This window comes from Danio rerio, chromosome 8 (genome assembly GCF_049306965.1).
Source record: "Danio rerio strain Tuebingen ecotype United States chromosome 8, GRCz12tu, whole genome shotgun sequence".
NCBI lineage: Eukaryota > Metazoa > Chordata > Actinopteri > Cypriniformes > Danionidae > Danio > Danio rerio.
Window position 1 is genome coordinate 11,206,477 of NC_133183.1, and position 26,180 is coordinate 11,232,656.

Below are 26,180 nucleotides of genomic sequence, written 5' to 3' on the forward strand. Positions count from 1 at the left end.
GTTTCACTTTCTTGAGAGAACTCGTGTGTGCATCTGTATTTGAAATAATGAACTTCTTAGCTGATGATAATTATGTGCACGTGATTACTGAAGTGCTTCTGACATCCGATGCTTTCAGAAACAGTCAAACATGAGAGTGAAGCACGACAAAACAAAGGAGAAGCTGGAAAAAAAGCAAATGATTTTTTCAGTAACCTAAAACATGAACAAACTACCATGTATAACTATTATCATCACCTTCTGCACTATTATGAACTCAGAATACATGAATTACTTTCTAACAGAAGTTACATGTGCTGGTGTAGATAAAAGATACAGATGAAAGGTTTGCACCGACTATGGGTTATATGTTGTGTGTTGTTTTGAACCCAAATAAGGACTAAATGTATGCTGTGTGTAGTTTTTCTGTAATTGGTGACACATCGGAGTCTGTAAAAGAGTCTGCATGTTTATATATGTTACATTTATTTATTTATTTATTTTATATAATCGCAGATGTTACAGTAGGCTATCATTGATCTGCAGTTATAATCAAATCATGTTCATAGAAAGGTTAGTAATGAATATTTCTATACTAGTATTTATGTGTATAAAGCATCTGTTTTGTAAGAAGTGCTTCTCACATGATATGTGAACAACCAGTACGGATTTACATTGACATTTCCTCGAGTGAGAATGACGTCGACTGAAACCATTGGTACCCTTTTGGCAGTGGAAACACAAGCCTGATAAAGGTGACCCGTACCGTACCGTACTTTACCACTCAGTAAATTATTTCCCCCACTGTATGATGCTGCTGCTACCAATGATGATAATATAAATGTGTAAATGGAAACAAACAACAACATTGAGCTTTCTACCACATCTAAAAGTAGTGGAAAGCACATTTAATCGCACTTCATAATATAAATACTAATGTGTTCAGACAGCCACAAAGGACTACTTACTTTCCACCCATTGAGTCTTGTTAGTACTGATACGAAACAGGGCCTAAAAATGATGTTCAGCCTTTACCAGAAATGGTTATTTCTACATTGAGGACAAGAAACCACACTTTCTATTGTGTGTGTCTGTGTGTGGTCTAGAAGCCTATAATCTGCCAACAATCGATCAGTTGACTGCTTGTGAGGCAGAAATTTATTTATTTTTATTTACTAACTGGCATGTTTGCAACTCACATGCTTATGAAAACGACTGATTTGGGCAGCCGTTCAGCAACAAGAGCATTTAAAAACACTCAAATTTGCCCAAAGACTCATCAAAACCCAATCTGAGAGTAAATATTTGTCTGAGCAGTCTCCTTGTTGTGTACAGAGTTGAGATTTAGTGTGCATATGGCATTACTCACCCAGGCTGCCCGGAGCAAATGGGCTGCTGCCGTCCTTAACAACACTAGACACGTATTCATAATCATCATCTGTAGACGATTGGCTTTCAGCTGAGGAAAAGAAATATATATTTAACAGTGTTTAACAACTTAACAAACCAAACTCAGTGCATGAGAGTGAAAGCAACGCTGATCTGACACTTCTTCCTGTTTACTGCTAGCTAGCTTTTCACACCTATTTGGTTGATAAAGAGCCTTCAAGGGAAACGAAATGCTTCTACATTACTAAAAACACACACGCGTTACTCTTCATGGTCTGTATTTGAATGCATTCATAATGGAAACATTGGCATATAATATGATGGCATTGAGCGTTAAAATAAATCATCAAGCATTAACGTTGAAGTGGAAAATTAGAATATAGCTATGAGGAGGAGAATTTGGGGAATCTTAGTCAGGTTAGAGTTCTTGAATCGTTTTATCTTTTTGCATTGTAGTTTGGTACAGTAATCTGAATTTGTCAAATAAGGGCCCAATTCTATTTTTGTACCCCTACTCTTCCCCTTGGCCTTTGAAACAGAGTATAAAGAGAAAGGGCTTCAAAATTTACCCCTAAGAATTGGGACAGCACTATAGCACCTTCACACGTCATCATATATGTCCTCACGATCTCTTACTTCATATAAGATTGATGATCACGTCTGCTGTAGTTCGTTCCATGTGAGCTTGCCTTTGCTTATCTTGTGTCCTAGCCTTGCATTCTTATAGAGTTTTGCCTTTCCTGTTCTTCTAGCTCTCTTAGTTATTTATTTATGGTTTGTTTGTCGCTACTTCAGTACTTTCTTTTGTTTGTTCCAATTGTTTGCTAAATTTTGTTCTAATCGATGTCTTGTTTTTATCCTTATAACCATTTTTGTTTATTTTTTTCTGTCAACCCCAATCATGTGTTAGTAGATGATTTGTTGTCTTTTTGATTGTTTAATTTCTCTCTTTAAGATTCTAGAAGTCTTTATTTTTTTCTGTTTTGTCAATTTTCAGCCTAGTTTCCCTTCTACTAGGGTTTGTATTGATTTAATATTTTCTTTTAGATTTAGTTAATTTTATTATACAATTATTGCTGCCAGTTTGCTGTCCTGCCTTGTGTCTTATACTTTTCTAGTATATTCCATGTCCTAAGTTCCCTGCCCTGCCAGTCTGGAGTTTACATGGCTTGCTCCCAATATATCAAGCTCTGGTTTTGGCCACTGTTGCTCCTACTCCTGGCTGGCTGTTTATTCTGGTGCCATCTTGTCTCTACCACTGGCTTCCCTGTGTTATTGCCCCTACTCTTTGGACTTTGTCATCCCCTTGTCTGTCTAGTAGTGCTTAATTTCATCAATAAACACCTGTGTTTTGTTCATTGCTGCAACTGGATCTGCTTTCTTGCAATCAACCATGACAAATGTATGCATTGTTATTTAAAATAATTGTAAAAATGTTATCTTAATACTCCTCTGACTTTAATAGCTCATTAAAAAAAGGAACAAATGTGACAAATTCATTTTAAATATACAATTACTCCATTAAGTAAACACTAAGTTAACAGGTCCTAATTCATGCATCATAATTAAAGTAAAAATGATCTCTTTTTTTTTATTTCAACACCTCATTTACCATCAGCGTTTATTCATATTTTTTGTGAATAATGACTCATTTGAACTGAGAAATAATAAACAGTGCTGATAATTAACAAGTGAATTGGAGCGGAAAAAATGTTGCACACAATATTTTCCATTTCAGACCAGATTGTATAGTAAATAAAACACGCAACAGCGCACTTACTTGCACTTGGGCTTCGTGAAAGAGGAGGGCCGTGCGGCTGAGGAAAAACAAATTTCATTTAATTACACTTAATGATATTCTTTGCAGATCTTAATCTGTGATTATCAGGGTTAAAAAGACTGCGATCATCAGTCAAATACACATTAGCATCATATACAATCTGTCAGGATATTTTTACTAAACGAGCTGCCTGTAAGTGTGTGTTAAAGCTTGTTAACTTGTGAGTGTGATCTCAGCTTGAAGCCTCAGATCACAGGAAGAGGCTGAATGTGAATTTTGCCGTGAAACAAAAACAAGAGAGTAATTTGACACATCTACAAGCGTGCAGACAGGACTTACAGGCCAATAACTGCATATACTGTAAGTGAGCCATATGAGATTATTATGTACTTAGCACTTTCATTTGATATCTAGATCCAAATCAAACTGGTGAGTTAAACGAACTGCAGGTATCCAATTACCAAAGAGATTATTTACCTGTGAATCTCTGTTCATGGACCTCAACTCCCCTGAGGGAAGAAAAGACAAAAAGATTTCTTTAGAAATGATGATTTAAAAAAATTGTAATATTGAATGCTTTTACCTTGGATATACTCAAAATATGATTGAATCCTTTACTGGAGACTCACTCTGACTGAATCATATTTAGTGAGTCGTTAGGGTATCACGTTACTTCAAGTACTTGTTCATAAGACCTTGTATCCTTCATGAAATGACACATGAATGTGACTGAGATTTTCTGCATGCTTATGACAACTGTTATGAAGTGTTCAGTTATGTCATTTTAAATGCAAAGATGACTTTTTTTGTTATGACAGTTTGACATCATCAAGTACATCACAACCAATCATTCTCTTTCGAACATTCGGACATTCATTTGCTATTTCTGTGTTGAATTTTGTTAAAAATCTGCAGATTTATGAGGATTGATTTTTGGAGTATCATAACTAAAACCGAAATATGTGAAATAAAAAGTAATAGATTTTTAACTTGTATTTAATGTTTACAATGCAAATCCAATTAGATCCACTTTATTTGGTAAACAAAGCAAGTCTCCTGGGGCGGACTGGCCATTTGGCAATTCTGGCAAATGCCAGAAGGGCCGGACCAATTTTTAAATGTGGGCCGGTCAGTTTTTAAAAAAAATTTTTTTTATATGTATTGTTTAGTCCAGACAGCTTTTATCTCTTGGTAGATGTGATATTATGATGATGATAATACAAATAATAATAATAAATGTTAAGCATTTGGCCCAATCGGCAACTGCCGTCTGGTTTCAAGATGGGCCGACCCAATCCAAGGTTACCCGGACATAATCAAAATCTGGCAAAAATGTCATATAATTTCACCAACTTTACACCAAAATAAATAGTGAATGTGCGTGTCCGTGGGTGGGGCTGTGTCGGTGTGGTAATGTGGGCTTGTGTGGCAACAGAGCCAGGGCTGAATTTTTGTCCCAGTCCGCCCCTGCAAGTCTCTCATATAATAGATCTACTTAAAGACAGAAAATATTACTTTACAAACTATTTTGTAAATAAATCATGTAAATATTTTCAAATTAGTCAATAATATTACTGAAATTAATAATAAAAAAACTAAATAAATATGAATATACACACACATTCACACAAGTTAATAAACAGAATCAATGATGGGCTAAAAATCTGTGAAATTCTGTGCATGCAGATTCCGAGTGGGTCTAGTCATGACTTTACAAAGAGAACAAAACTTTGCTCAGTGCCGGCCTGTCCTACAGGCAATTTAGGCGGTCGCCTAGGGCCCTGCGTTTCATGGAGAGGACCACAAACGCTGCTGTCATATTATATTTACTGTGAACATAAGCATGAGGACAAGCACGAACATTTAAACCTCAAGCATTGCGCAATGCACAAACCCTATTAAACGCAATACAATACACAACGACGATGAGAAAAAAAAATCCACATTTCATTAAAAGATTAGATCTGCATAATTCAAACATGGCATATAGCTGAAAACAATAATAAATACACAACAACAGTATGAATAGAAGCAGAAAATATTAGAAACATACCCAGCAGCACCACACTCTATTTTGAATAACCCAGCCCGCGATCGGCTATTGGGTGAACTAGAATTACGTCACATATTCCTACAACGATTCCAGATCTCTCCAAATTGCTCACGCTCAATTTAATGCCGAAAAAGTGTCTTTAAGTCTTAAGTAATATTTTAATTGGTGTATTTTAATATTTTTAATTTTAATTTAAAAAATAAAATGACATCCAAACCCAGAGCCGAAAAAAGAAGGTAAAGAAAAGTAGAGGAAGAAAAGTAAGCTCAAAGTAAAGGTATGTTCTATTAGGCATAATACATTATTAAGTAGTGTGGTATTCTGACTTGTTTTAATAAATGCAACAATGCCCATGATCAAAGACAAACTTGTGTAATATGTGAGACAAAAAGAGGCCACATTTAGCAAGTTTTATTAAATAATCAATTAATTATCTATCCCCCTGCTGAAAACGCACAGGTTTCTCTTTCATTTTGTCAAGATCAAATTTTACCCACTGTCCAATATTTAATGCAGAGTTTTATTTGAGTAAATCTTTGTGTAAAAACAAACAAAAATGTGTTTTGCATTTCTAGTTATTTATGCATTTATTTGTATGGTGTTCATTTACAAAAAAAATGCATTTGATTTATGTTTTATTTGTGTATGTCATATTCTTTTGTATTATCATTATTTTTTAAATGAGTGTTTTCTGGCCTGCATACTTATTTGCTTAAATCTGAGTAAATATTTTTACATATGTACTGTAAGTTAAATATATTACAGATAATATTGCAAATGTATACACTTTAATATTAAAATTGTAATTCTTTTGTGCTTTTTTCTCACTGTTTTTACACCAAAGGGCCCAGTTTTTTTTTTCATTCGGGCTGGCACTAACTTTGCTGATCACTTCTTTGGTGGAACAAACTGTATTTGTCATTAAAATGTCTCATTAAAAGTGTCATTCAAGCAACAACCTTCCGATCTCCGTCGTAAAGCTAATATAAAGTAACTAAAACTGCAATTCATAGAAATTCCTCTAGGCCGCTGGCTTCAAAAAAAGAGCACATTTCTATTGACCCCATCGTTAAAATGGCCAACTTTACAGCAAAAAAAAAAGTGTTTCCAGCCTAGTACAAAAAATGATTTTGGTGTATATAGCTAATATAACACTTCATGACAACTATGAGGGAGGGAATATTTTTAGAACTCATCCGTTTCATTTATATTAAGTCTGTATAATTAAGGGCGTGTCCACTTGAGTGACAGCTACGTCTCGCTGAATTCAGTCACGTCATCTTAGCTTATTAGCCGCTAAACTTGGCATATTCATTGTATTTTGTTTTGTTTTATGTGGCTTTACACAGTTAGTTCCCTTTTGAAATTATTTTGTACAATTACCATATAATATGACATTTCATGTGTATTTAACTGTGCTAACAAACCCTTCAAGTGGCCTCCATTTCCCAGTTAAGTGAAAGTCGTATTTACTTATATATCATATCTGTTTTATTTAGGACAATTTAGCATTTACAATTTTCTTTAGAACTTGAATGCAATCCAGAATCTGACAGATTGATTAGCCATGTTAAAATTATAAGAATTTCTATAATATACATATATATTCCAGTACTGATTGGGAGGTAACGTGATTGGGCCCAATATTTTGAATACATGATCGAATCTGGACATCTCTAGTTTTCTCCAGGGGCTCTGGTTTTCCCCACATGTCCAAAAACGATAAATTAAATCAATTAAAGTGATGTGTGTATGTGTATGTGTTTGAATGAGTGAGTATGGATGTTTCCAGACACTGGGTTGCAGCTGGAAGGGCATCCGCTGTGTAAAACATATGCTGGATAAGTAGGCGGTTCATTCTGCTGTGGCGAGCCCTGATAAATAAAGGAACTAAGCCGAAGGAGCATGAATGAATGAAAAGTGTTAAACTACAAACATGGTGGACATGCAAGAACGACTAATGGTTGAATGATTAAATCTTATTCTTAATTAATATCTAATCTTCGGAAATACACTATTTCACGTTTTCTAAGTTGCATTTGATCTTCAAGATGAACTTTTTTACAGATGTGTTTGGCAATTTACTTCTAAATGTAAAATTAATTCTGCAAACACCTGAGGTGATTTCTCTGTGTGAGAGACCTGTGAATGGCAGGTTAACCTGCTGCTGCTACTTCAATATGCTAGGAAAGTTAATATAAAATAAATGTGGATCATGTGGCAAGCTGAGTGAGGGCATGTAAATAAGCAACAAAACAGTCTGTTAATGAGGAAGTAGTACATGGCAAAGCATGCATACTCTTCCGTTACAAACACAAAAGAATATTTCTTCACGAGAAAGTACATACATTTAGCATGTAGTAAATAAAGGCAAACTGCGACACAGTAAAAGTGAACACTACATCCACATGACTCGCTGAGCTTGCATTGTTTACTGTTGCTAGCAGGGTGTGAATTATACATTGGCGATCAGGAAGGTATCAACTTTTTAAATAATGTTAGTTTGTGCAATATATGCTTCAGTGAATCAAAATGTAAATATTTATTTAAATAACGTTTAAATTATTAATAAAACGTAATTAAATTTTGAGTGTTTATATGGATATTTAGTGTATTCTGACTGATTACAGGAACCTCTGATTAGCTTTTTCAGTTGTTACTTCTGGTCAAACTTTAAAAACAATGCATCTAATTTGACCTAACTTTTAGACTATATAGATATTAACAGCTATTTTATTAGTAAAGTGTCTTTGTTTTGAACTGTTACGATGCCAATCGGTCCTCAAAATCTGCCAGTTTCAGACTGTTGAATGAATTTTTTTTTAAATAGACTGGTGGGATTATGCATTCACAATAGTATGAGGCATTACAGGGGTGGCACAATACCTATTTTTTTATTATCTTTTTCTCATATTATTGTTTAACATGGGGCATCACGGTGGTACAATGGGTAGCATAATTGCCTCAAAGCAAAAAGGTTGCTGATTTGAGCCTCCAGGTGCTCCAGTTTCCCCCACAAGTCCAAAGACATGCGGTATAGGTGAATTGGGTAAGCTAAAATTGCACGTAGTGTACGTGTGAATAGAAATGTATGGGTGTTTCCCAGTGATGGGTTGCAGCAGGGCCGGCCCGTGGCATTGGCAGTATAGGCAAATGCTAAGGGCGCTGTACATCCAGAGGGCGCCAGAAATGGGGGAAAAACTAAAAATTGCAACTTTCACTATTTTTAAAACTAGTTGGTATTATGACTTATAAAATGACATGCCCACATTAATTTAATTAAGTTTATTTATATAGCCTACTGGTAGGCTCAGGATACTGTTATCATCAATCCACATGGTTAATCAGCTATAGATCACATACAACTGCGGCAGGAAGTTAACAAGAATTATTTATATTATTTGTTAAATTTCCCATAAATTGTATTTTATTAACGTGTACCCCTACCCCAACTGTCACAGTAATGTAAAAACAGACCTGGATCTGAAATCTTCTTTATTAGTATAGCTGATTAACCATGTGGATACTGGCCCATATATCAGCTGACAACGACAGATAATGCCCATTCAATTGAGTGAAAACATTCAAAGCGCGCGAATGGTACAGCAAAAAAATGCGTTTTCATTCTTGATTTGAATGTGCCTAATGTTGGAGCACATCTGATCATTTCTGAAAGCTGATTCCAGCAGCGGAGGGCAGTAGCTGAAGGCGGATTCACCCTGCTATGAATGAACTCATGGAATTTCTAATTTACTTGAATTTAAGAGATCTGAGTGATCGGTTAGGTTTGTATTCAGTAAGCATATCTGTAATGTATTAAGGTCCTAGGCCATTTAATAATTTATAGACCAGTAGTGATACTTTAAAATCTATTCTGAATGTAACTGGGAGCCAGTGTAAAGGCCTGAGGACAGGTGTGATGTGCTCTCATTTTCTGGTTCTGGTCAGAGTCCTGGGAGTGTAGTAATATACAGACATTTTATGACTGCAAGTAGCGAAGTAAAAAAGACTTCCTAAAAACAGTTCCTATTCAGCACTACTGTTGTGTAAACATTTTGTTAATAGTGTGAATTTGGCTTTGTTGAGGTACAGTAGCAAAACCTGCCTAAACAACTGAGTATGCTTGAAAAGTACCATTGAATACTCTTCAGTATGCACATTATGCTGCTGAATATTTCCATTTAGGGGTACTCCAACGGCATGAGAATGACACACTTCACCTGTTAGGACTCTGCCGACACTTAAAAAGTTCAATAGTGGATAAAACAAAAAGGGAATTTCAATACCCTGTGAAATATGGAAATGGGAGCCACAAATAACTACAGAGAAACACCAAATGAGAGGACTCTGAATACTCTGGTGATGACATGAAAGAGAAGAAACTCAAACAGAAGAGAGTCATGAGAGGACAGTAAAAGCTGCAAGCAGAAGTTTCCCAACTCCGCTCTCCTAAAACAAACAAGTTCCTTCTGTCTGAAATAATATCCTTTTTTGTGTGCAGCTGAAGTCATGAGTTTGCATTTTTTGGTGTACTTCAAATCAATTTCAGTTCATCTGGAAATTACTTTGTCCATTTTCTAAATGAGAGTGTTATTCTATTGTTGCCTGGGTGTTTCTACTGTAGGCAGTCACTAAGGTATTGTGAGTGGTTTCCAGCAACTGCAAAACAACATTCTAGGGTGTTCATTTATTCTATTTTCTATATTTCTTGTTCTGATTAATTACTGAAGCTTTTATTATGGTATAGTAGACATGTCCCGATCAGGTTTTTTTTTTTTTTTGCCCTCGAGTCAAAGCCTAAGTTATTTGATTTTGAGTATCTACCGGTACACAAACTGAACAGATACATCTATAATACTTAAAAAAAGAAGAAGATGAGTGAAGAAACTAGGATGGAGTCAATCCATTGTTGTAAAGCTTAGTAGAGAAATCGGATCTACGCAAGAACTCCATGACTGTGGTGATTGAAACATGGGGTACATCTTATAACAGGACAAGTTGTTTTTCAGAAATCTTCTTATAAAGGGCTGGCAGAGCTTTCTCTGTAAAATAGTGGCTAGACAGCATTTCAAATAGAGGTTCTACATTTGTTTTTGGAATGCCTTATCACGTTTGTTAAATGTAGCATTTTCCTTTCCACCTCTTGCAATGCCAAGTTTACATATCTTACAATGTTGGAAATGGCAATGTTGTCGTTATCAACTTTATAATACCTCCAGACCGCAGACATACTCGCACTTTCTGCTTCAAGCTGCTTCCGAGTTCTATGCTGCCGGCATTTATCCAATAGCGTCTCTGCAACAAAGTGATGTCATGCCGCAAGCGTTGCTGTTTCTGTGTAAAGTCATGAAAGAGGTCTAATTCTGTACCACCGCATAACTATAGATGTGTTTAAAAATAATGAGAATTAAATCCGAGTCCTGATCGGGAGGTAACGTCCGATTCCAATCGAGTCTGAAACCGCGTGATCGAGCCCGATTTCTTTTGTATATGGGACATTCTACCAAAACATACATTTTCACTTTTAAAAAATGTTACAAGACCTGTCCTTTAAGCTTGTCCTCCCCAAAAAATATACAAAAACTAGCATAAAATTATACAATTCAATGATAGAACACATTCTTTATCACTTCAGCTTCTCAACAAAAAGATGTCACGTCCTTAGAGCCGTAGGGCTCTATTTTACCGATCTAGACGCAAGGTCTAAAAAGCATGCCGCAAAACCATTAAGGGCATGTCCAAATCCAGCTTTTGCTTTTTAAGGGCGGAAAAATTCGTTCTGCGCCGCTGCGCATGGTCTGACAGGGTTGTGCAACCCTGGTTTGTAGAATGTAAGGTGGTAATTTGTAAGAGAAAAAACTGAATGCTTTATTAGCGAGACCATCTGTAGTGAGGATAAAAAAAATGAGCCTCCTCCATTGAGCCTCTTTACTTTACCTTTACTCTTTACCTTACTCCTTTACTTTTGTGGAGTAAGGAAACGGTGGAAACTCACTTCACTGAAGACATCCATTAGCTAACATATTTAATTTTAAGCGCAAAAATTGGTTTCAAAAGTATTTCTAAATTCCGTTCTTATTTCAAGCAAATAAATGAACAATAATAATGAAGTGTGGTTAAAAAAAAAAAAAAAAAAAAAAAGGTTATTAACAAACACACGTCCCATTCTTATGTGGTGATGCATACGTCTCCAAAACCCAACAGGTGGACAAATCTAAACTTGTTTTTATTAAAACAAATATAAACATGCATATAATTGATAATACTGCTAATAATAACAACATTATACAAATGCAAATTGTCATGATAAATTAATTCATGTTTAATTAATCGAAATCGAATCGCAATTAGATAATTAAACAAACAGGAAAGCAATTACAAGTGGGATGACGGCATCTGCTGCTTTGGAAGAATTAATAGACGAATTAATATCAAAGAAAAACAGGACATTGAAACCAAAATGTTTTCATATTACCAAAGTCACAGACGGCAAACAAAAATAGGTAGTTTGTAAGCGTTGTTGTAGAACTGTTGCCACGGGACGAGGAGATACAACAAACAGCACCTAAAAAAGCACCACTGACTGCTATATGAGGAGTGTCTTGCTAAAAAGTCACCTTAAAAGTATTGCCAGAGACACTCAATAAGTAACAGCAAAGTACAATTTCAGACTTGTTTCAGCCATGTTAGTTTGCTGAGTGTTCTGTAATTTTATGATTATTATAATTTTTTTTTTCTATACTAACGTACACTATTTCCCTAATTTGAGTTTACTTGTTTACAATAGGGTAAGGTTCATTTTATTTGTGTTTATCGTTTGCTTTAAATTAAAAATGAGTGTTTCATTTCTGATTATTTAAAAACAAATTTGAATTAATGTTTGAGTTAATATCTTTTCAGTTCCTTTTTTAACTAACATTCTTGACTACAAAATTAATTCAATTAATTAATTTTAACTAATTAATTAAAATTAGCAAATCAAATCAAAATATCTGTCAAAAAATAATAATAATAAAAATCACAATTAGATATTTCTGTGTCCAAATCACATAGACCTAATGGGAAACTCATATTGTCTCTTACCTGGCAGTAGCTCATATCCATCACTCTCCATCTTCTTTAGTGAAAGTCCTCCTCTCTGATTGGCTGGCATTGGTCTGTCATGAATTGGTGAGGGGGAAAGAGGCATGGCAGACACTGGTCTGGTTTTAGGTTTGACTGTACTGTAGACAGCACTGTTATTGGTTTTCTCTGAATTTGCATTGTCATAGAAATGGACAGTGACTGAATGGGGGGCAGAGTTGGGAGCCTGGACTTTGGACTTGTTGATGACAGCATAAGTGTCATTCATTGTAGACTGAGGAAGAGAAAGCCTGGGCTTGAGATGTGGATTTCTGAAACCAGAGACAGAAAAGTACATATTTAGGAATCTGACGAAGTAAATAATTGTGGCAGTTCATTCTTCTGTGGCGACCGCTGATGAATAAAGAGACTAAGCTGAAAAAAAATTAATGAATGAAATTAATGAATATCCACTGATAAAAGTGAAACTACTGTGTCTTTCATTCAAAGTAAAATTTTACATTGGATTAAGTAAAACATATGGTTTCTGATTTTAACCCGTTTTATTCAATTTGACTAAGGAAGCAAAAATTAGCCCCCTAAAAAAATCAAATGCATTAGTTTTTCTAAAATAGGATTTTTTGGTAACACATTACAATGTTTATGTTTACATAATGTAGTAAATAGACTTACTAAGATGAACAAACGATGAGCAACACATTTATCACAGTATTTACTCATGCTTGTTAATGAAATAATGTCATTTATCGTTAGTTCGTTAGCTCACAGTGCATTAACTAAGGCATTAATTTTAATAATGCATTAATAAATGTTGAATGTTAGTGTTAGTATATACATTTGCTTCAGAGATCTTATTTTACAGTGTAACTTTTTTAAACTAAACCAGCAGTTTCATTCAAGTCAAAACTACAATTTGAGGGAAATCAATTTAGCTGTAAAAAATTACAGTGATATTTTAGGTTGGTTCAAAGTAAAATTATACAGTGAACCTACAGAATTTTTTTTCCGTAAAAAAAAAAATGTTGTACCAAATAAATAAAAAATAGTGTTTATATTTCAACACAGGCTTACTGTGAAAACGTACACCCATATACATTTCTGGAGAGTGTGAACTAAGTAGCCAGAGCTATGTATGGCTGCATTTAGTCTTTAAAACAAACAACACAAGGTGGTATGATGCCACCCATGGCTTCTGTTTCTTTTCACACTACCAGCTGACCGCTTCCTTCCATGTGGACAGCTTTTCCGCTGTCACCAGTTTGCCCAGTAGCTCACCACGTACGTTGTCAGAACTGAGACGCAAAGAGGACTTGACTGTGATGAGGGGGTTCAAGTCCAGCAAAGAACGCATCCAGGTAAAATAAAAACAAAAGGCAAAAAATAAAATAAACAAGTAAATAACAGGATGAGAACATGGGTTTAGGGAAGAGGGTGATCAGGTAAATTTGTACTTTTGAAAACACTATACTATATTTTTACTTTTTTGGTATTTTGGTAATTTACGTTTTTTTCTTGACCACAATAAACAGTTGATTTAAATTAAAAAAAAATTTGAATTTTTTTTTTTGAAGTTGAAATATTGTAAAATTATACTTTGAAATAGACACATTCTTTTTAGCTTCAACATATTACAGTAATTTTATTTTAAGTTGGTTAAAAGTATCAATCGCTTTCAACATATACTTGTGGATTTAAAAAAATATATGTATTTGCTTCATTTTTATGACAAGTACATATGTCATTATTTATACAGAGATTATTTTCACATTATTACTCATAATTCATATTAAATAATATTTAGAAGTAAAATTTCTCATCCCATTTCATCTAATTTTTTCTATTTATATAGTTGAAAAATTATGTTTAATGATATTATTAAATATATTTAATAAAATTAATAATAATATTTCTATAATATTTCACAATATAATATTTTGACATTTGTATGTATATAATGTATGTGATTATTTTTTATATTTGATTTTGAATAAATAAATATCCAAATCAATCAATAAATCAATCAATCCATCAATTAATTAATTAAATTAGTCAATAAGATACACCCAGATTGAGCTGGTTACAAAGAAAATTACATTGCATTTCAGTTTTAAATCACTCCCATGTAAATAACAAAAGCAATTTACAAGCTATGCACAAGAAATAAACCAATAAAGAGTTTCACACCACAGTCAATTATTCACATCTGAAATTAAACATAATGGAGGTGTCGCTGCATTACTGCTGCATACAGTATTCTCTCATAGATTGCAAGAGCTGAATCTGCTTCTGTGTCTGAATTATGAGCCAAATTGCCTTGTTATCATAAAATACATCAGTGCAGTGCATCAATACATATTATTGTCTATCAGCACAAAGCTAGTACAAATATTAACATCCCAGAGATGAGGTCGCTAGCATGTCCATTACACTGCTACATTACAATCCAATGGGAATTTGTAACTACCATGCATTCTATTAGATTACACAATGGCATATGACTAGAAGCTCTCTAACACAAAAGAGAACGTTTATCTTCCACATTTTGCTCTGGGTGACTTGAATATGCTGGTGCGTTTTGCAAAGTGTCACATTTGCATTCAAATTCTTTTCTGAAATATGCTACTGACCCAAGGGAAACCACAATGGCAGAACACTGACTTAAAAAATGATTAAATTGCTTGTTTGTTTGGTATAATCCGAGTATTAGCAGAAACTGCAAAATATTCTCATCTTTCAGTCGACATTGCAAAAGTCATACTCATTTGTGTGCGCAAGGACTTTACTAGTTGTTGAACAAGATACTATATTTAGCTTAAAGTGTGTTTTAAATGCTTAATTAGGTTAACTAGACAAGATCAATGACTGTAAAAAATTATGGATGATGAGACAGCACCTTTTTTCATTGAACACATTGAATGCAAAATGCCTCATGATGGGCACAAACTGTTGCAAAAAACTGCTAAAATTGAAGCCTGGGCAAGCGCAGAAGGAGCAGTTGGAGCCATGGGTGGAGCCGCAGAATGAAACTTCCAACCAAATGCTTGTACGTCAAATCAACCACAACCATGCCTTAATTATATCTGGCAAAGAGAAATTTACATTCATTTAAATATTTATTATGTGTTCTCAAATAAAAAGCTAAGTTTAAATGATGTATATAAATAATATATAAGATTTACAGCTCTATTTGTTATATAAGAGTGTTTCTAGAATGTTTCATATTTTTGAAAGCAAATTTAGTAGATCGATAACATGCTGAAACTCAAAACGTCAGAGATTTCCTGTAAATCAAGTTCAAATAACGTTGCAGGAGATCGATCTGGAGATCGGCTAACATTATTTTTTTTCTTCCTAATTATCATTTCAGACCCATAAAAAAAATACTGCAAGATAAAAATCACCTGTTTTCCCTGACATGGCTAATGTTCCCTGTTAAAAACCAAAAGCCCACATTTAACCAAAAAAAAAAAAAAAACAGTGATCCATCAGATCCTGTATGTCAGAAAGTATAGTGTACTGTTGAACAGCTCATTTTATCATGGTAAAATAACACAGAAATTGAACATTGGTACTTTAATCTCCCCCTGAAGCTCTGACAGTGCAGTTTTCAGTATTTTGTTTATAAATGCTTTTGAATTGCATTATGGGAGCCTGATCTTTTCTTCAACAACATTTGATGTTGAAAAGTTTTTCTATTATTTTAAAGACTTAGTTCTCTTTATATTAACTCTTAAAATTATTTTTTCACTAAAATGTCAATAAATAACTGAAAAGTCTACTGCAGTGTTGAATTTTAAACATCAAAAGTCAACAGAGCTAAGATTAGGATCAGGATTGGTTAATAGGATTGGGTTGGAGTACACATCAATAAAATACAGTTTAATGTGTAATTTAACAAAACAATATAAATAATACAGGGTGGCAAAGTGGCTTAGTTATTAGCACTGTCACCTCACAGCAAGAAGGTCACTGGTTCGAGTTCCAGCTGCGCCAGTTGGCATTTCTATGTGGAGTTTGCATGTTCTGCCTATGTTCACGTGAGTTGCTCCGGTTTCCCTTACAGTCCAAAGACATGTGGTACAGGTGAACTGGGTGAACTAAACTGGCCGTAGTGTATCATTGCATGTGAATATGAGAATGTATGGGTGTTTTCCAGTACTGGTTTGCAGGTGAAGGACTTCCACTGCGTGAAACATACAGTATGCTGGAAAAGTTGGCAGATGATGAGTGAAGGATTAAGCTGAAGGAAAATGAATGCTTAATACACGGTGTAATTAATGTTTTTACATTACTTTGATGGTTGGGTTTAGGGTTGGGTCATTAATAAAATAAAATTAATGGGTCATTTAATAAATTTATTCATTCATTCATTCATTTACTTTTCGGCTCGGAATGAACCGCCAATTTATCCAGCGTATGTTTTACGCAGCAGTTACTCTTTTAGCTGCAACCCATCTCTGGGAAACATCCATACCCACTCATCCACTATGGACAATTTAGCCCACCCAATTCACCTGTACAACATGTCTTCAGACAGTGGGGGAAAATAGAGCACCTGGAGGAAACCCACGGGAACGCGGGGAGAACATGCAAACTCCACACAGAAATGTCAACTGACCCCGTTGAAACTCGAACCAGCAATCTTCTTGCTGTGAGGCAACAACACTACCTACTGCGTCACCACGTCGCCCCATTTAATAAATGTTATTAATAATTTTCATTAACTTTCGACTGCAGCTGCATTCTTTTCTAGCATCAACCTGGTTTCAGTTCACCTACAGAATACACACAGCTGCAGTTCATCATCACTGATTACATAGACTATAAATACTCCACACACTCACTCACCCGTAGCTGAGTCTTGTTTAGCTGTTGCATTCAGTGGGCTATTTGCACAGCTAGTGTTTTCAGCCCATGATAAACTTCCGGTGAAAGCTTAATGTAAACATTTTCAATTTTATACAGTTCCTTTTACAGCATCAATGTTGTAATGTAATAACAATACATTCAGTTAAATATATTTAAGCATTCATTCAGTTGTTTAAGCGTAAAACGAGATAAAAGACCATATAAATCGCTAGTGCCATCAGGATCAGCAAGTTCAAGGACATTTATTTATTAAGCACATTTAAAAACACGACCAGGACCAAAGTGCTGTACATAAAAAGCCAAGCTAAATACTGTAAGTATGATTTTAGGAGTGATTTAGAGCAGAAACTCCATTGAAAACACTGGGGTAAAATAAATTGTCATATTTTAAAGACATGGTGGGGGAAAATTAAATTTAATAAAGTGCTTCTTGTCCGGTCAGAGACCCACTTTATATTACATGTTGTTTATATTATATCAGGCAGTGAAGATCACTAATTTTTAAAGAAATCAGACCTTAAACGTGGCAATTTTATAATGAAAAGACAGTTCACCAGAAGCGATGAGGCTGACTGGCTTAAATTAAAAGTCTGTGTGCATATACCCCATACAAAGTGTTTATCAAAGTGTTTTAATCTTTGTATTGTTTATCTATTTTTGATTCTTGCCGCCTGTCTTCACCGCTCACCTTTTTAAAATTTTGTTTATGGATTGCCTCTCTTGTTATGTATTGGCCTGACCCTGCCTGTTCACTAACAGGCTTTCCTAAATAAAAGCTGCATTTGGATCCAACTCTTAACTCCTTCGCACCACCCATAATGCAATTCACAAGCGTAAATACTGTAAACATAAAAGCCAAGAATCATGAAAACTGAACCCCTTAATTAAAATATATATTCAAATATACAGTTGAAGTCCGAATTATTAGCCCTCCTGAATTATTTGCCCCGCTATATATTTTGTTCCCCAATTTTTGTTTAACGAACCCATTTCTAAACATAACTAATTTTTAATAATTGATTTATTTTATCTTTGCCATGATGACAGTACATAATATTATACTAGATATTTTTCAAGATACTAGTCTTTAGCTTAAAGTGACATTTAAATTCTTGATAAGGTTAATTTGGTTAACTAGGCCTGTTAGGGTAATTACCTAAGCTACGTTTCAAACCACCTATTTTTATACACATTTTGGATATGCACATTAAAATAAACAAATCAAAAACGGCAAGATGCACATACATTTTGAAAACTAAGTAGAATAAACTTTTTTTAATCGATAAGAAAAGATGTGTATAAAATTACGACGGAAAAACTTTTACCAAACCAATTCCAGTATGCGCATTAAAAAAAGTCATGTAATTTTGTTATAAGAGATTATGTGATGATAAAAATGTATGTTAATGGACAAACCAGCAGGCTGACCACATTGTAAAACATCTGAAATGTTGTTTTGGTCATTCCTAAACGCCTTAAACATTTCAGTATTAGTGTTATTATATTATTATTGACCTTTAGAACTGTCAAGAGCGTCTGTACTCCGCATCTCACACTTGTAAAGTTTTCAACGCCACCAGGCTTTCATTGCATGTCGGCATTGTCTTCTGAGGCTCAAGTCATTTATTAAATAAAGAGAAGACTCACACAGCTTCTTCTACCGCAGTAAATTCCATTTTTACTGTATTTGGCACCAGTTAATCATGAAGTGATGATATTGTTCTCTTTGACTACTTGGATGAAACCGCAGCTTTATTTGCATGTTTTTTATGCAATACTCCATTTGAGCATAAATTTAACTAGCATATTTTGATGAAAACATAGGTAATGTGTAACAGTGGTTTGTTCTGCAGACAATCATAAAAAATATTGCTGGGGCTAACGGGGCTATTAATGTTGACCTAACAATGGTTTTAAAAACATTAAAAATTGCTTTCATTCTAGCCAAAATTAAACAAATAAGACTTTCTCCAGAAGAAAAATAAATATTATAGGAAATACTGTGAAATGCCCTGTTCAACAGGGGCTAATTTAGTTATTTGGAGGTCCTACGCAATTCCAGATATGGGTCCCAAAAGTCCTAATATGCACCCTTTATATTTTTATTTGTTTATTTTTATCTTGCTGTCCTTTATCACTCTTAATCTTAATGCAATCTCTACATTTTTAATAATTCGTTTTCTTAAAATATCTCTCTTATTCTTCAAATCCACCCCTGCTGTTAATCCTCATTTGGAAAATATTAGAAAAAAATAAAAATAAAAAATAAAAATGACAGAAGGGCTAATAATTGACTTCAACTGCACATATATAGATGACTCAAATGAACTCGGCTACATCTTAAGATAAGAAAAGTGATATTTCTCCTTGTGGTGTCTGAGACAAACCAACAATAACAGCTTGCGTCTTGGCTGAGACCACCTGTGTGACGCACAGTGCTGTAGTTAATAGTTGTATGCAGTTGTCAATCAAAATTTGGTCCCTGGGTGCCTGTGTCGCCACTGCTGGTTTTGATCATATCCGCAAACAGGTTTAGAAATGTCAAAAAATATGATCATTTATGGTCTTACCTTGTTTTTGCTGGTGCACGGGCAGGGGCTAATGATGCAGATTTTTGTGAAATCTTCGGTGGAACTGCATTGATGTACAGAGAAGTCTTGGATTTACAATATAACGAAAAAGAAACAAAAACAAGCAAATTGAGAAATGCGTGTACGGCGTTGACGAGCAGCTGCATAAGAGCGTCTGTGTTCAAAATGCTGAAGGACGTCTAAGTATTTGCATAGAGGAAGCACATTGTGATCGTGTTTCCTGCTGAACTGCTTTTTTTAAAACGCATGGTTCAATGACTTGAGGAAGTAAAACTAGGTATGATGTAAAAAAGTGCTTAAGTGATTTTGTTTAAACGCATCTCTGGCAAATACAAAACTTACAAAGAAAAATATGGATATTTACAATGCCAATGAATGTAAAAAAAGGCTGTCAGACAAGTTCCGAATTGTAATAAATATAACCCCTACTATTGAATGATTAGTACATCACATAAAACAAGAACATTTAGTAAGAGCAGTTAAAACAAAAACAGCGTAATTCAGTATATCATTTTTTCTGTGGAAGAAAAAAGAAGGTATTTTGCAGAATGTTCTTCATTCAATTGAAGTAAATAAGGATTTATACAGAGGTCAACATAGGCTCATTCTGAAAACGTAGCCCTATATACATTTCTGGAGATCGTGAATTATGTAGCCAGTAGTATGTTTGGCTGCATTCCATCTTTAAAATGAAAGCTTTGATTTACTGGTCAATCTATGTTCCTACTCTCACCTATTTTTATGAGCTTTGGGTCATGACCAAAAGGACAAGATCTCAGATACATGCAGTCGAAATGAGTTTACTTCGCAGGGTGGCAGGGCACAGCCTTATAGGGTGAGCAGCTCTGTCACCCGGGAGGAGCTCGGAGTAGGTGCCGCTGCTCCTCTACATCTAGAGAAGTCAGCTGAGGTGGCTCAGGCATTTGTTTTGGATGCCTCCTGGATGCCTACCTAGGGAAGTGTTCCAGGCACGTCCCACTAAGAGGAGGCCTAAGGAAAGACTTAAGACATGCTGGAGGGACTATGTCTCTTGGCTGGCTTGGGAATGCCTCGGGATCCCCCCAGAAGAGCTGGAGGAAGTGTCTGGGGAGAATCTAGAGTTCTCTTCTAAAACTGCCGCCCCTGCAACCTGGCCTTGGAAAAGTGGAGGAATCGGTCAGTAGGTCAGTCAGTCAGTCGACAGCGGCCTCTAGTTGATATGCAAAAACAAAACAAAAAAGCAAACAAAGTAGCTCCTGGGAAGTATTTGGCGTTCTCCAGAAATGTATATAAGGGGGACATTTTCAGAATGAGCGTAGATTGTTTGAAGTCCTATTAGGGGCCAAAAAAAATTATTTAAAAAATAAAAATAAAAAAAATCACCAGAAGGCATCATTAATACACTGTAAAAAGTGATTAGTTATTTTATTGACGTAAATGAGTAAACCCATTGCCTTAAAACCAACAAGTTGACTTTCCTTAAAATTTAATAAGCTTGTTGTAACTTTTAAGTTAACTTAATTTTTATGATAAAGCACATGGTTTATTTTCTTAATAATCTCAAGGCGATGTGTTTACTCATTTTTTAAAGTAAAATCAACCAACAGATTTAAAATCAATGACTTTTTTTTAAAAGTAAATTCAACTAATCACTTTTTATAGTGTCCATGACTCATGCACTATTTTCATAAACTTCCTATCAGTCTAAAATAGCCAAGTATGAAAAATGTTTAACGTCATTAACCATACAACTTATTTTTAGGTTTTTATTTTCAATCACACATTTCTATCTTCTGTTAAAAACAACTATAAATATAGTTTATGGTAATATTTCATTGCCTACTATGGAAGACAATGAGTTTAATCAACTGTCTGGTTACAAGCATTCTCCAAAAATACCTTACCTTATTTTGTATTCAGCACAAGAAATAATCTCCTGCAGGTTTGAAGTGCATTTCTAGATCTCATTTCTTTATCCTTCATATGTGAATGCATTGTGATGAAAGACGCGACAGCTTTCAATTATTAGAAACTTAAGCTGCAGTGTGTTTATAACTTTAGATGGCTTTGAATATAGCACATAAGTCAAATGGACTATTTTTATAGTATGTTCTAGGGGTGTTTGAGGCCTGACAGCATCATTTACTACAGTAGCGAAATGAGTTTCTCTTCCCCTCTATTCCTAAAAAGCCTTTCTAGGGACCAGAGATGTGAATTAGCATAAGTTATATTCTCTGTGTACGAGGCATATTTTTCAGTGTTTGGCTGGATTATGATGTCTTACATCTGCATTCATGTTTTTCATTTCCAAAGCCTTCTGAAACATCTGAGCAACCGTATGAAAGACAAATCCATACTGCTCCTGTATGAGAAGATAGAAAAAGAAAAAAAATGGCACATTATCAGGATTTCACATGCCAATGTGAAATATGACAGACAGGACTAAATAGGCCAATACATGTGCTCTGATGAGATAAAAACATAGAAGCTTTTATTCTTTACTTTAATGAACAGAGCTTCAATTATAGTTTAAGAATCCATACTGTAGATAATTTCCATAGTATATGCCTAGGGGAAGAAAAAAGGAAAATCTCATTATAATGTTACCTTAGTCTGCACAGCTGAAGGTCTCTGTCTTCTGAGCTCCAACACCAAGTCCAAAATATTAAAATCCTCTTGTATTTGCTAGAAGTAAAAGAATACATGCTGACAATAAGCAGTACTGATTTCCCCCCTAAACTTTAACTATAATACTATTCAGCCACATAAAACATATGCCACAGTAATTAGTGGTTCATTCCACTGTGCAATGAATAGTGGTTCAGTCCCTGATAAATCATAAAGTATTACACTATATGTAAGTATATATGCAAGGAGATATCATACTATTGTGAGTATATACAGTTGAAATATTTACCAAGTGATGTTTAGCAGAGCAAGGAAATTGTCACAGTATGTCTGATGATATTTTTTCTTCTGTATAAAGTCTTATTTGTTTTGTTTCGGCTAGAATAAAAGCAGTTTTTAATTTTTTAAAAGCTATTTACAAGGTCAAAATTATTAGCCCCTTTAAGCTATACATTTTCGATAGTCTACTGAACAAACCATCGTTATACAATAACTTGCTTAATTACTCTAACCTGCCTAGTTAACCTAATTAACCTACTTAAGCCCTTAAATGTGACTTTAAGCTTTTTAGAAGTGTCTTGAAAAATATCTAGTCAAATATTATTTATTGTCATCATGGCAAAGATAAAATAAATCAGTTATTAGAAATGAGTTTTTAAAACTATTATGTTTAGAAATGTGTAAAAAAAAATCTTCTCCGTTAAACAAAAACAGGGGGCTAATATTTCAGGGGGGTTATTAATTCTGACTTCAACTGTATGTGTTAGGATATATTATACTTCATGTAATATATTGAGTGAGTGAGTGAGAATTTTCAGTAATTATTAAACAGAGTTTTGATCCTGGTAAATACTCATGTAATACCTGGTAAATAGCATGTAATATAGCTGACTGTGAATGTTCCTACACTTTAAAAGCACAATAAAGGATAAAATATTGTCTCCCAAAAGAAAGAACTGACTCTGAACTTCCTAAAACAAGATATCAGTAATTCTAGTTCATGATTTACAAACGTCTCCACTGGCTGCCTGTAAACAATGTCTGCTTTGACTCTTAAACACTAGTTGTAGTTGAGTCATGGAAGAGTTTGGTTGTGTCACTTGTAGGTAACTAATGATCATTCATGGTCGTGTTGTTGTTTTCTGTGCTGTAAAATCAAATTCACTTTGCATGCAGTAATACTGGTGAGATTATTACTGATAATATAAATAATAATAAATAGTTTTGTTTCTTACTGATCTGTACACGTTCAACCAATCACAACAAATTGCCCGTTTTCACTGAGTGGTACCAAACTGAGTGGTTCCACTGTTATAGGGTACCTAAAAGCGAACCGTACTGTACCACTTTTTCGGCACCCTTTGCAAAGGGTACCAAGGGTACCAAAAGGCGGAGCTAGACGCGCAGCTAAACCTTATTGGATTACAGAGATACGTCATTCGCTCATGCAACAAGCCGTTGCTCGCTGTGCGCTTGCAGTTGGAAAAATGTCAACTCTGAGCAGAAAAAGTGCATAGCAATATCAACAAAAACCCTCATGCACAATACGCAACTCATTCAGTCTTTGCCTAGCGACATAAGTGCACGGAGCTTCTTTTTTTCTTGTCAACAAAAAAGGCAGTGCGGTGCGCCTCATAGTTTTGAAATGTAAAAGCACATTCTCTATGATCAGCCTCTACACCTACCGTTTCAGACACTTTTTTTACCATTTCTAATGTGCAATGTGTGTTACGTTTTTTGACCTTGGACTGTTTTAAACCTATTAATAAACTAAATTATACAGTTTTAAAATCTTACAATAAAGGACATTTTGTTTATGATGTCAATACCTCTATCAGCAGTAGATCATTCACACTGTCAACAGCACAAATTATCAATATTCAGTTTTTTTGTGTGATTTCTTGTTTTGTTTTTTTTAGGAAAAAAGACGTTGTCTAGTTTAACCAATCACAAAACTGGCTTATCTGACCAATTAGAACAGAGACTGAACAGAAATTGGATCCTTAACTAATGTGAACTTACAGTAAGAGTAATGTGTATAATAAAAAAACTTGTTTTTTGACATCACAAAAATGTAAACCTATAATGCAAAGCTAATTTAGACAGCTTTAAAATATCACAATATGAACACTTACGTTATGATGTTACTATCTCTGTCAACAGAAGATCATTCACATTGTCAACAGTACAAAGTACTATTTAAAAACGTTATTAAAAAGAAATATGACTTTCTTCAGTCGACCAATCACAACAAACTGGGCCATCTGGCCAATCAGAGCAGAGTAGGGTCTTAGAGAAACTGTATTCCTAAACTAGCCATTTCAGACACTCTGAGAAAAAACTAATGTGCAATGTGTAATATGAAATAATTTCAATGTTTTGTTGAAATTGAACTGATGTAAACCTATTATGCAAAACTAAATTAGGCACCTTTACAATATTACAATATGGACACTTTGATTATGATATTACCTCTGTCAACAGAAGATCATTCATATAGTCAACATCAAAAATGACTTAATTTAAAAATGTTATTAAAAATAAATATGGTTTTCTTCAGTCGAAAAATCATAACAAGCTAGGCCAGCTGGCCAATTGGAGCAGAGTGGGCTCTCAGAAAGGTGGGGCTTACAGAAACTGGATTCTTTAACTAAAAAGAACTAATGTGTGATGTATATTAAGAAAAAATTAAATAGTTTTTTTGACATCTCAAAGATCTAAACCTATTGGGCAAAACTAAATTAGGCAGCTTTAAAATATCACAATATGACACTTTGGTTATTACCTCTGTCAGCAGAAGATCATTTACATTGCCTACAGCGCAAATTACTAAAATTATTATTATTATTTTAAAATGACTTTCTTGAGGCTACCAATTACAACAAACTGGGTAATCTGGCCAATCAGAGCAGAATAGGCTCTCGGAAAAGCAGAGTTTAGAGAAACTGGATCCTTAAACTTATGGTTGCAGACACTCAGAAAAAAAAAAAACTAATGTGCAATGTGTGTTATGAAATAATTTAAGTGTTTTGTTGACATTGCAAAGATGTAAACCTATTAGGCAACTTTAAAACATCACAGCATTGACATTTTGGTTATGGTGTTATTACTTATGTAAACAGAAGATCATTCACAGTCAACATCACCAATGATTAAAACTAAAAAGGTTCTTAAAAATAAATACCAATAAATATGACAAATATGTCCATCTGACTAATCAGAGCAGAGTAAGCTCTCTGAAAGGAGGGGTTTAGAGAAACTGTATTCTTAAACTAGCCATTTCAGATACTTAGAGACAGAACTAATGTGCAATGTGTATTATGAAATATTTTAAGTGTTTTGTTGACATTGAACTGATGTAAACTTATTAGGCAAAACTAAATTAGGCAGCTTTGAAACATCACAACATTGACACTTTGATTATGATGTTATTACCTCAGTCAACAGAAGATCATTCACATAGTCAACAGCACAAATAACTCCAGTTCTACCGCAGCCGGCGCTGTAAAGAAAGAGACAGACAGACGGCATCACATTTCCATATCATGATATGATTGATTCTCTCCCGAGACTCAGTTCAGAGGGTCACAGGGGGAATTATAGGCCATATTGTCGGACAGAGGCTCTCTCATGTATATAGAGAGAGGGTAATGAGTGAATCTGTGCTGAAGTCTGGAAGTTAACTGGCTTTTCCAGCGCCACATCAGGTGCTGAATATTTAACATGTCTCACTTCATTTAAATGGTGCCATTAAAATGCATGGAACCAGAGGAATACAGGCCAGCCCCTGCTGCACCCCAACAACACGGACGGACTCGACCTGATGAAT

At 34.7% G+C, this 26,180-nt stretch overlaps 1 protein-coding gene across 3 annotated transcripts in view; it reads right to left on the bottom strand.

Moving 5' to 3' along the window:
• ptpn18 (protein tyrosine phosphatase non-receptor type 18) overlaps positions 1–26,180 on the bottom strand; it is a 46,151-nt gene that overhangs the window by 3,723 nt on the left and 16,248 nt on the right. For all 3 annotated transcript variants that reach the window (XM_073909387.1, XM_068222938.2, NM_001013452.2), the window contains exons 9-16: positions 25,787–25,853; positions 22,331–22,408; positions 22,008–22,085; positions 19,724–19,809; positions 12,285–12,595; positions 3,626–3,657; positions 3,149–3,185; positions 1,349–1,438 (exon numbers count right to left, since the gene is read on the bottom strand). In XM_073909387.1, the coding sequence (XP_073765488.1) occupies positions 1,349–1,438; positions 3,149–3,185; positions 3,626–3,657; positions 12,285–12,595; positions 19,724–19,809; positions 22,008–22,085; positions 22,331–22,408; positions 25,787–25,853 (779 nt within the window). The remainder of the gene's footprint in view (positions 1–1,348; positions 1,439–3,148; positions 3,186–3,625; positions 3,658–12,284; positions 12,596–19,723; positions 19,810–22,007; positions 22,086–22,330; positions 22,409–25,786; positions 25,854–26,180) is intronic.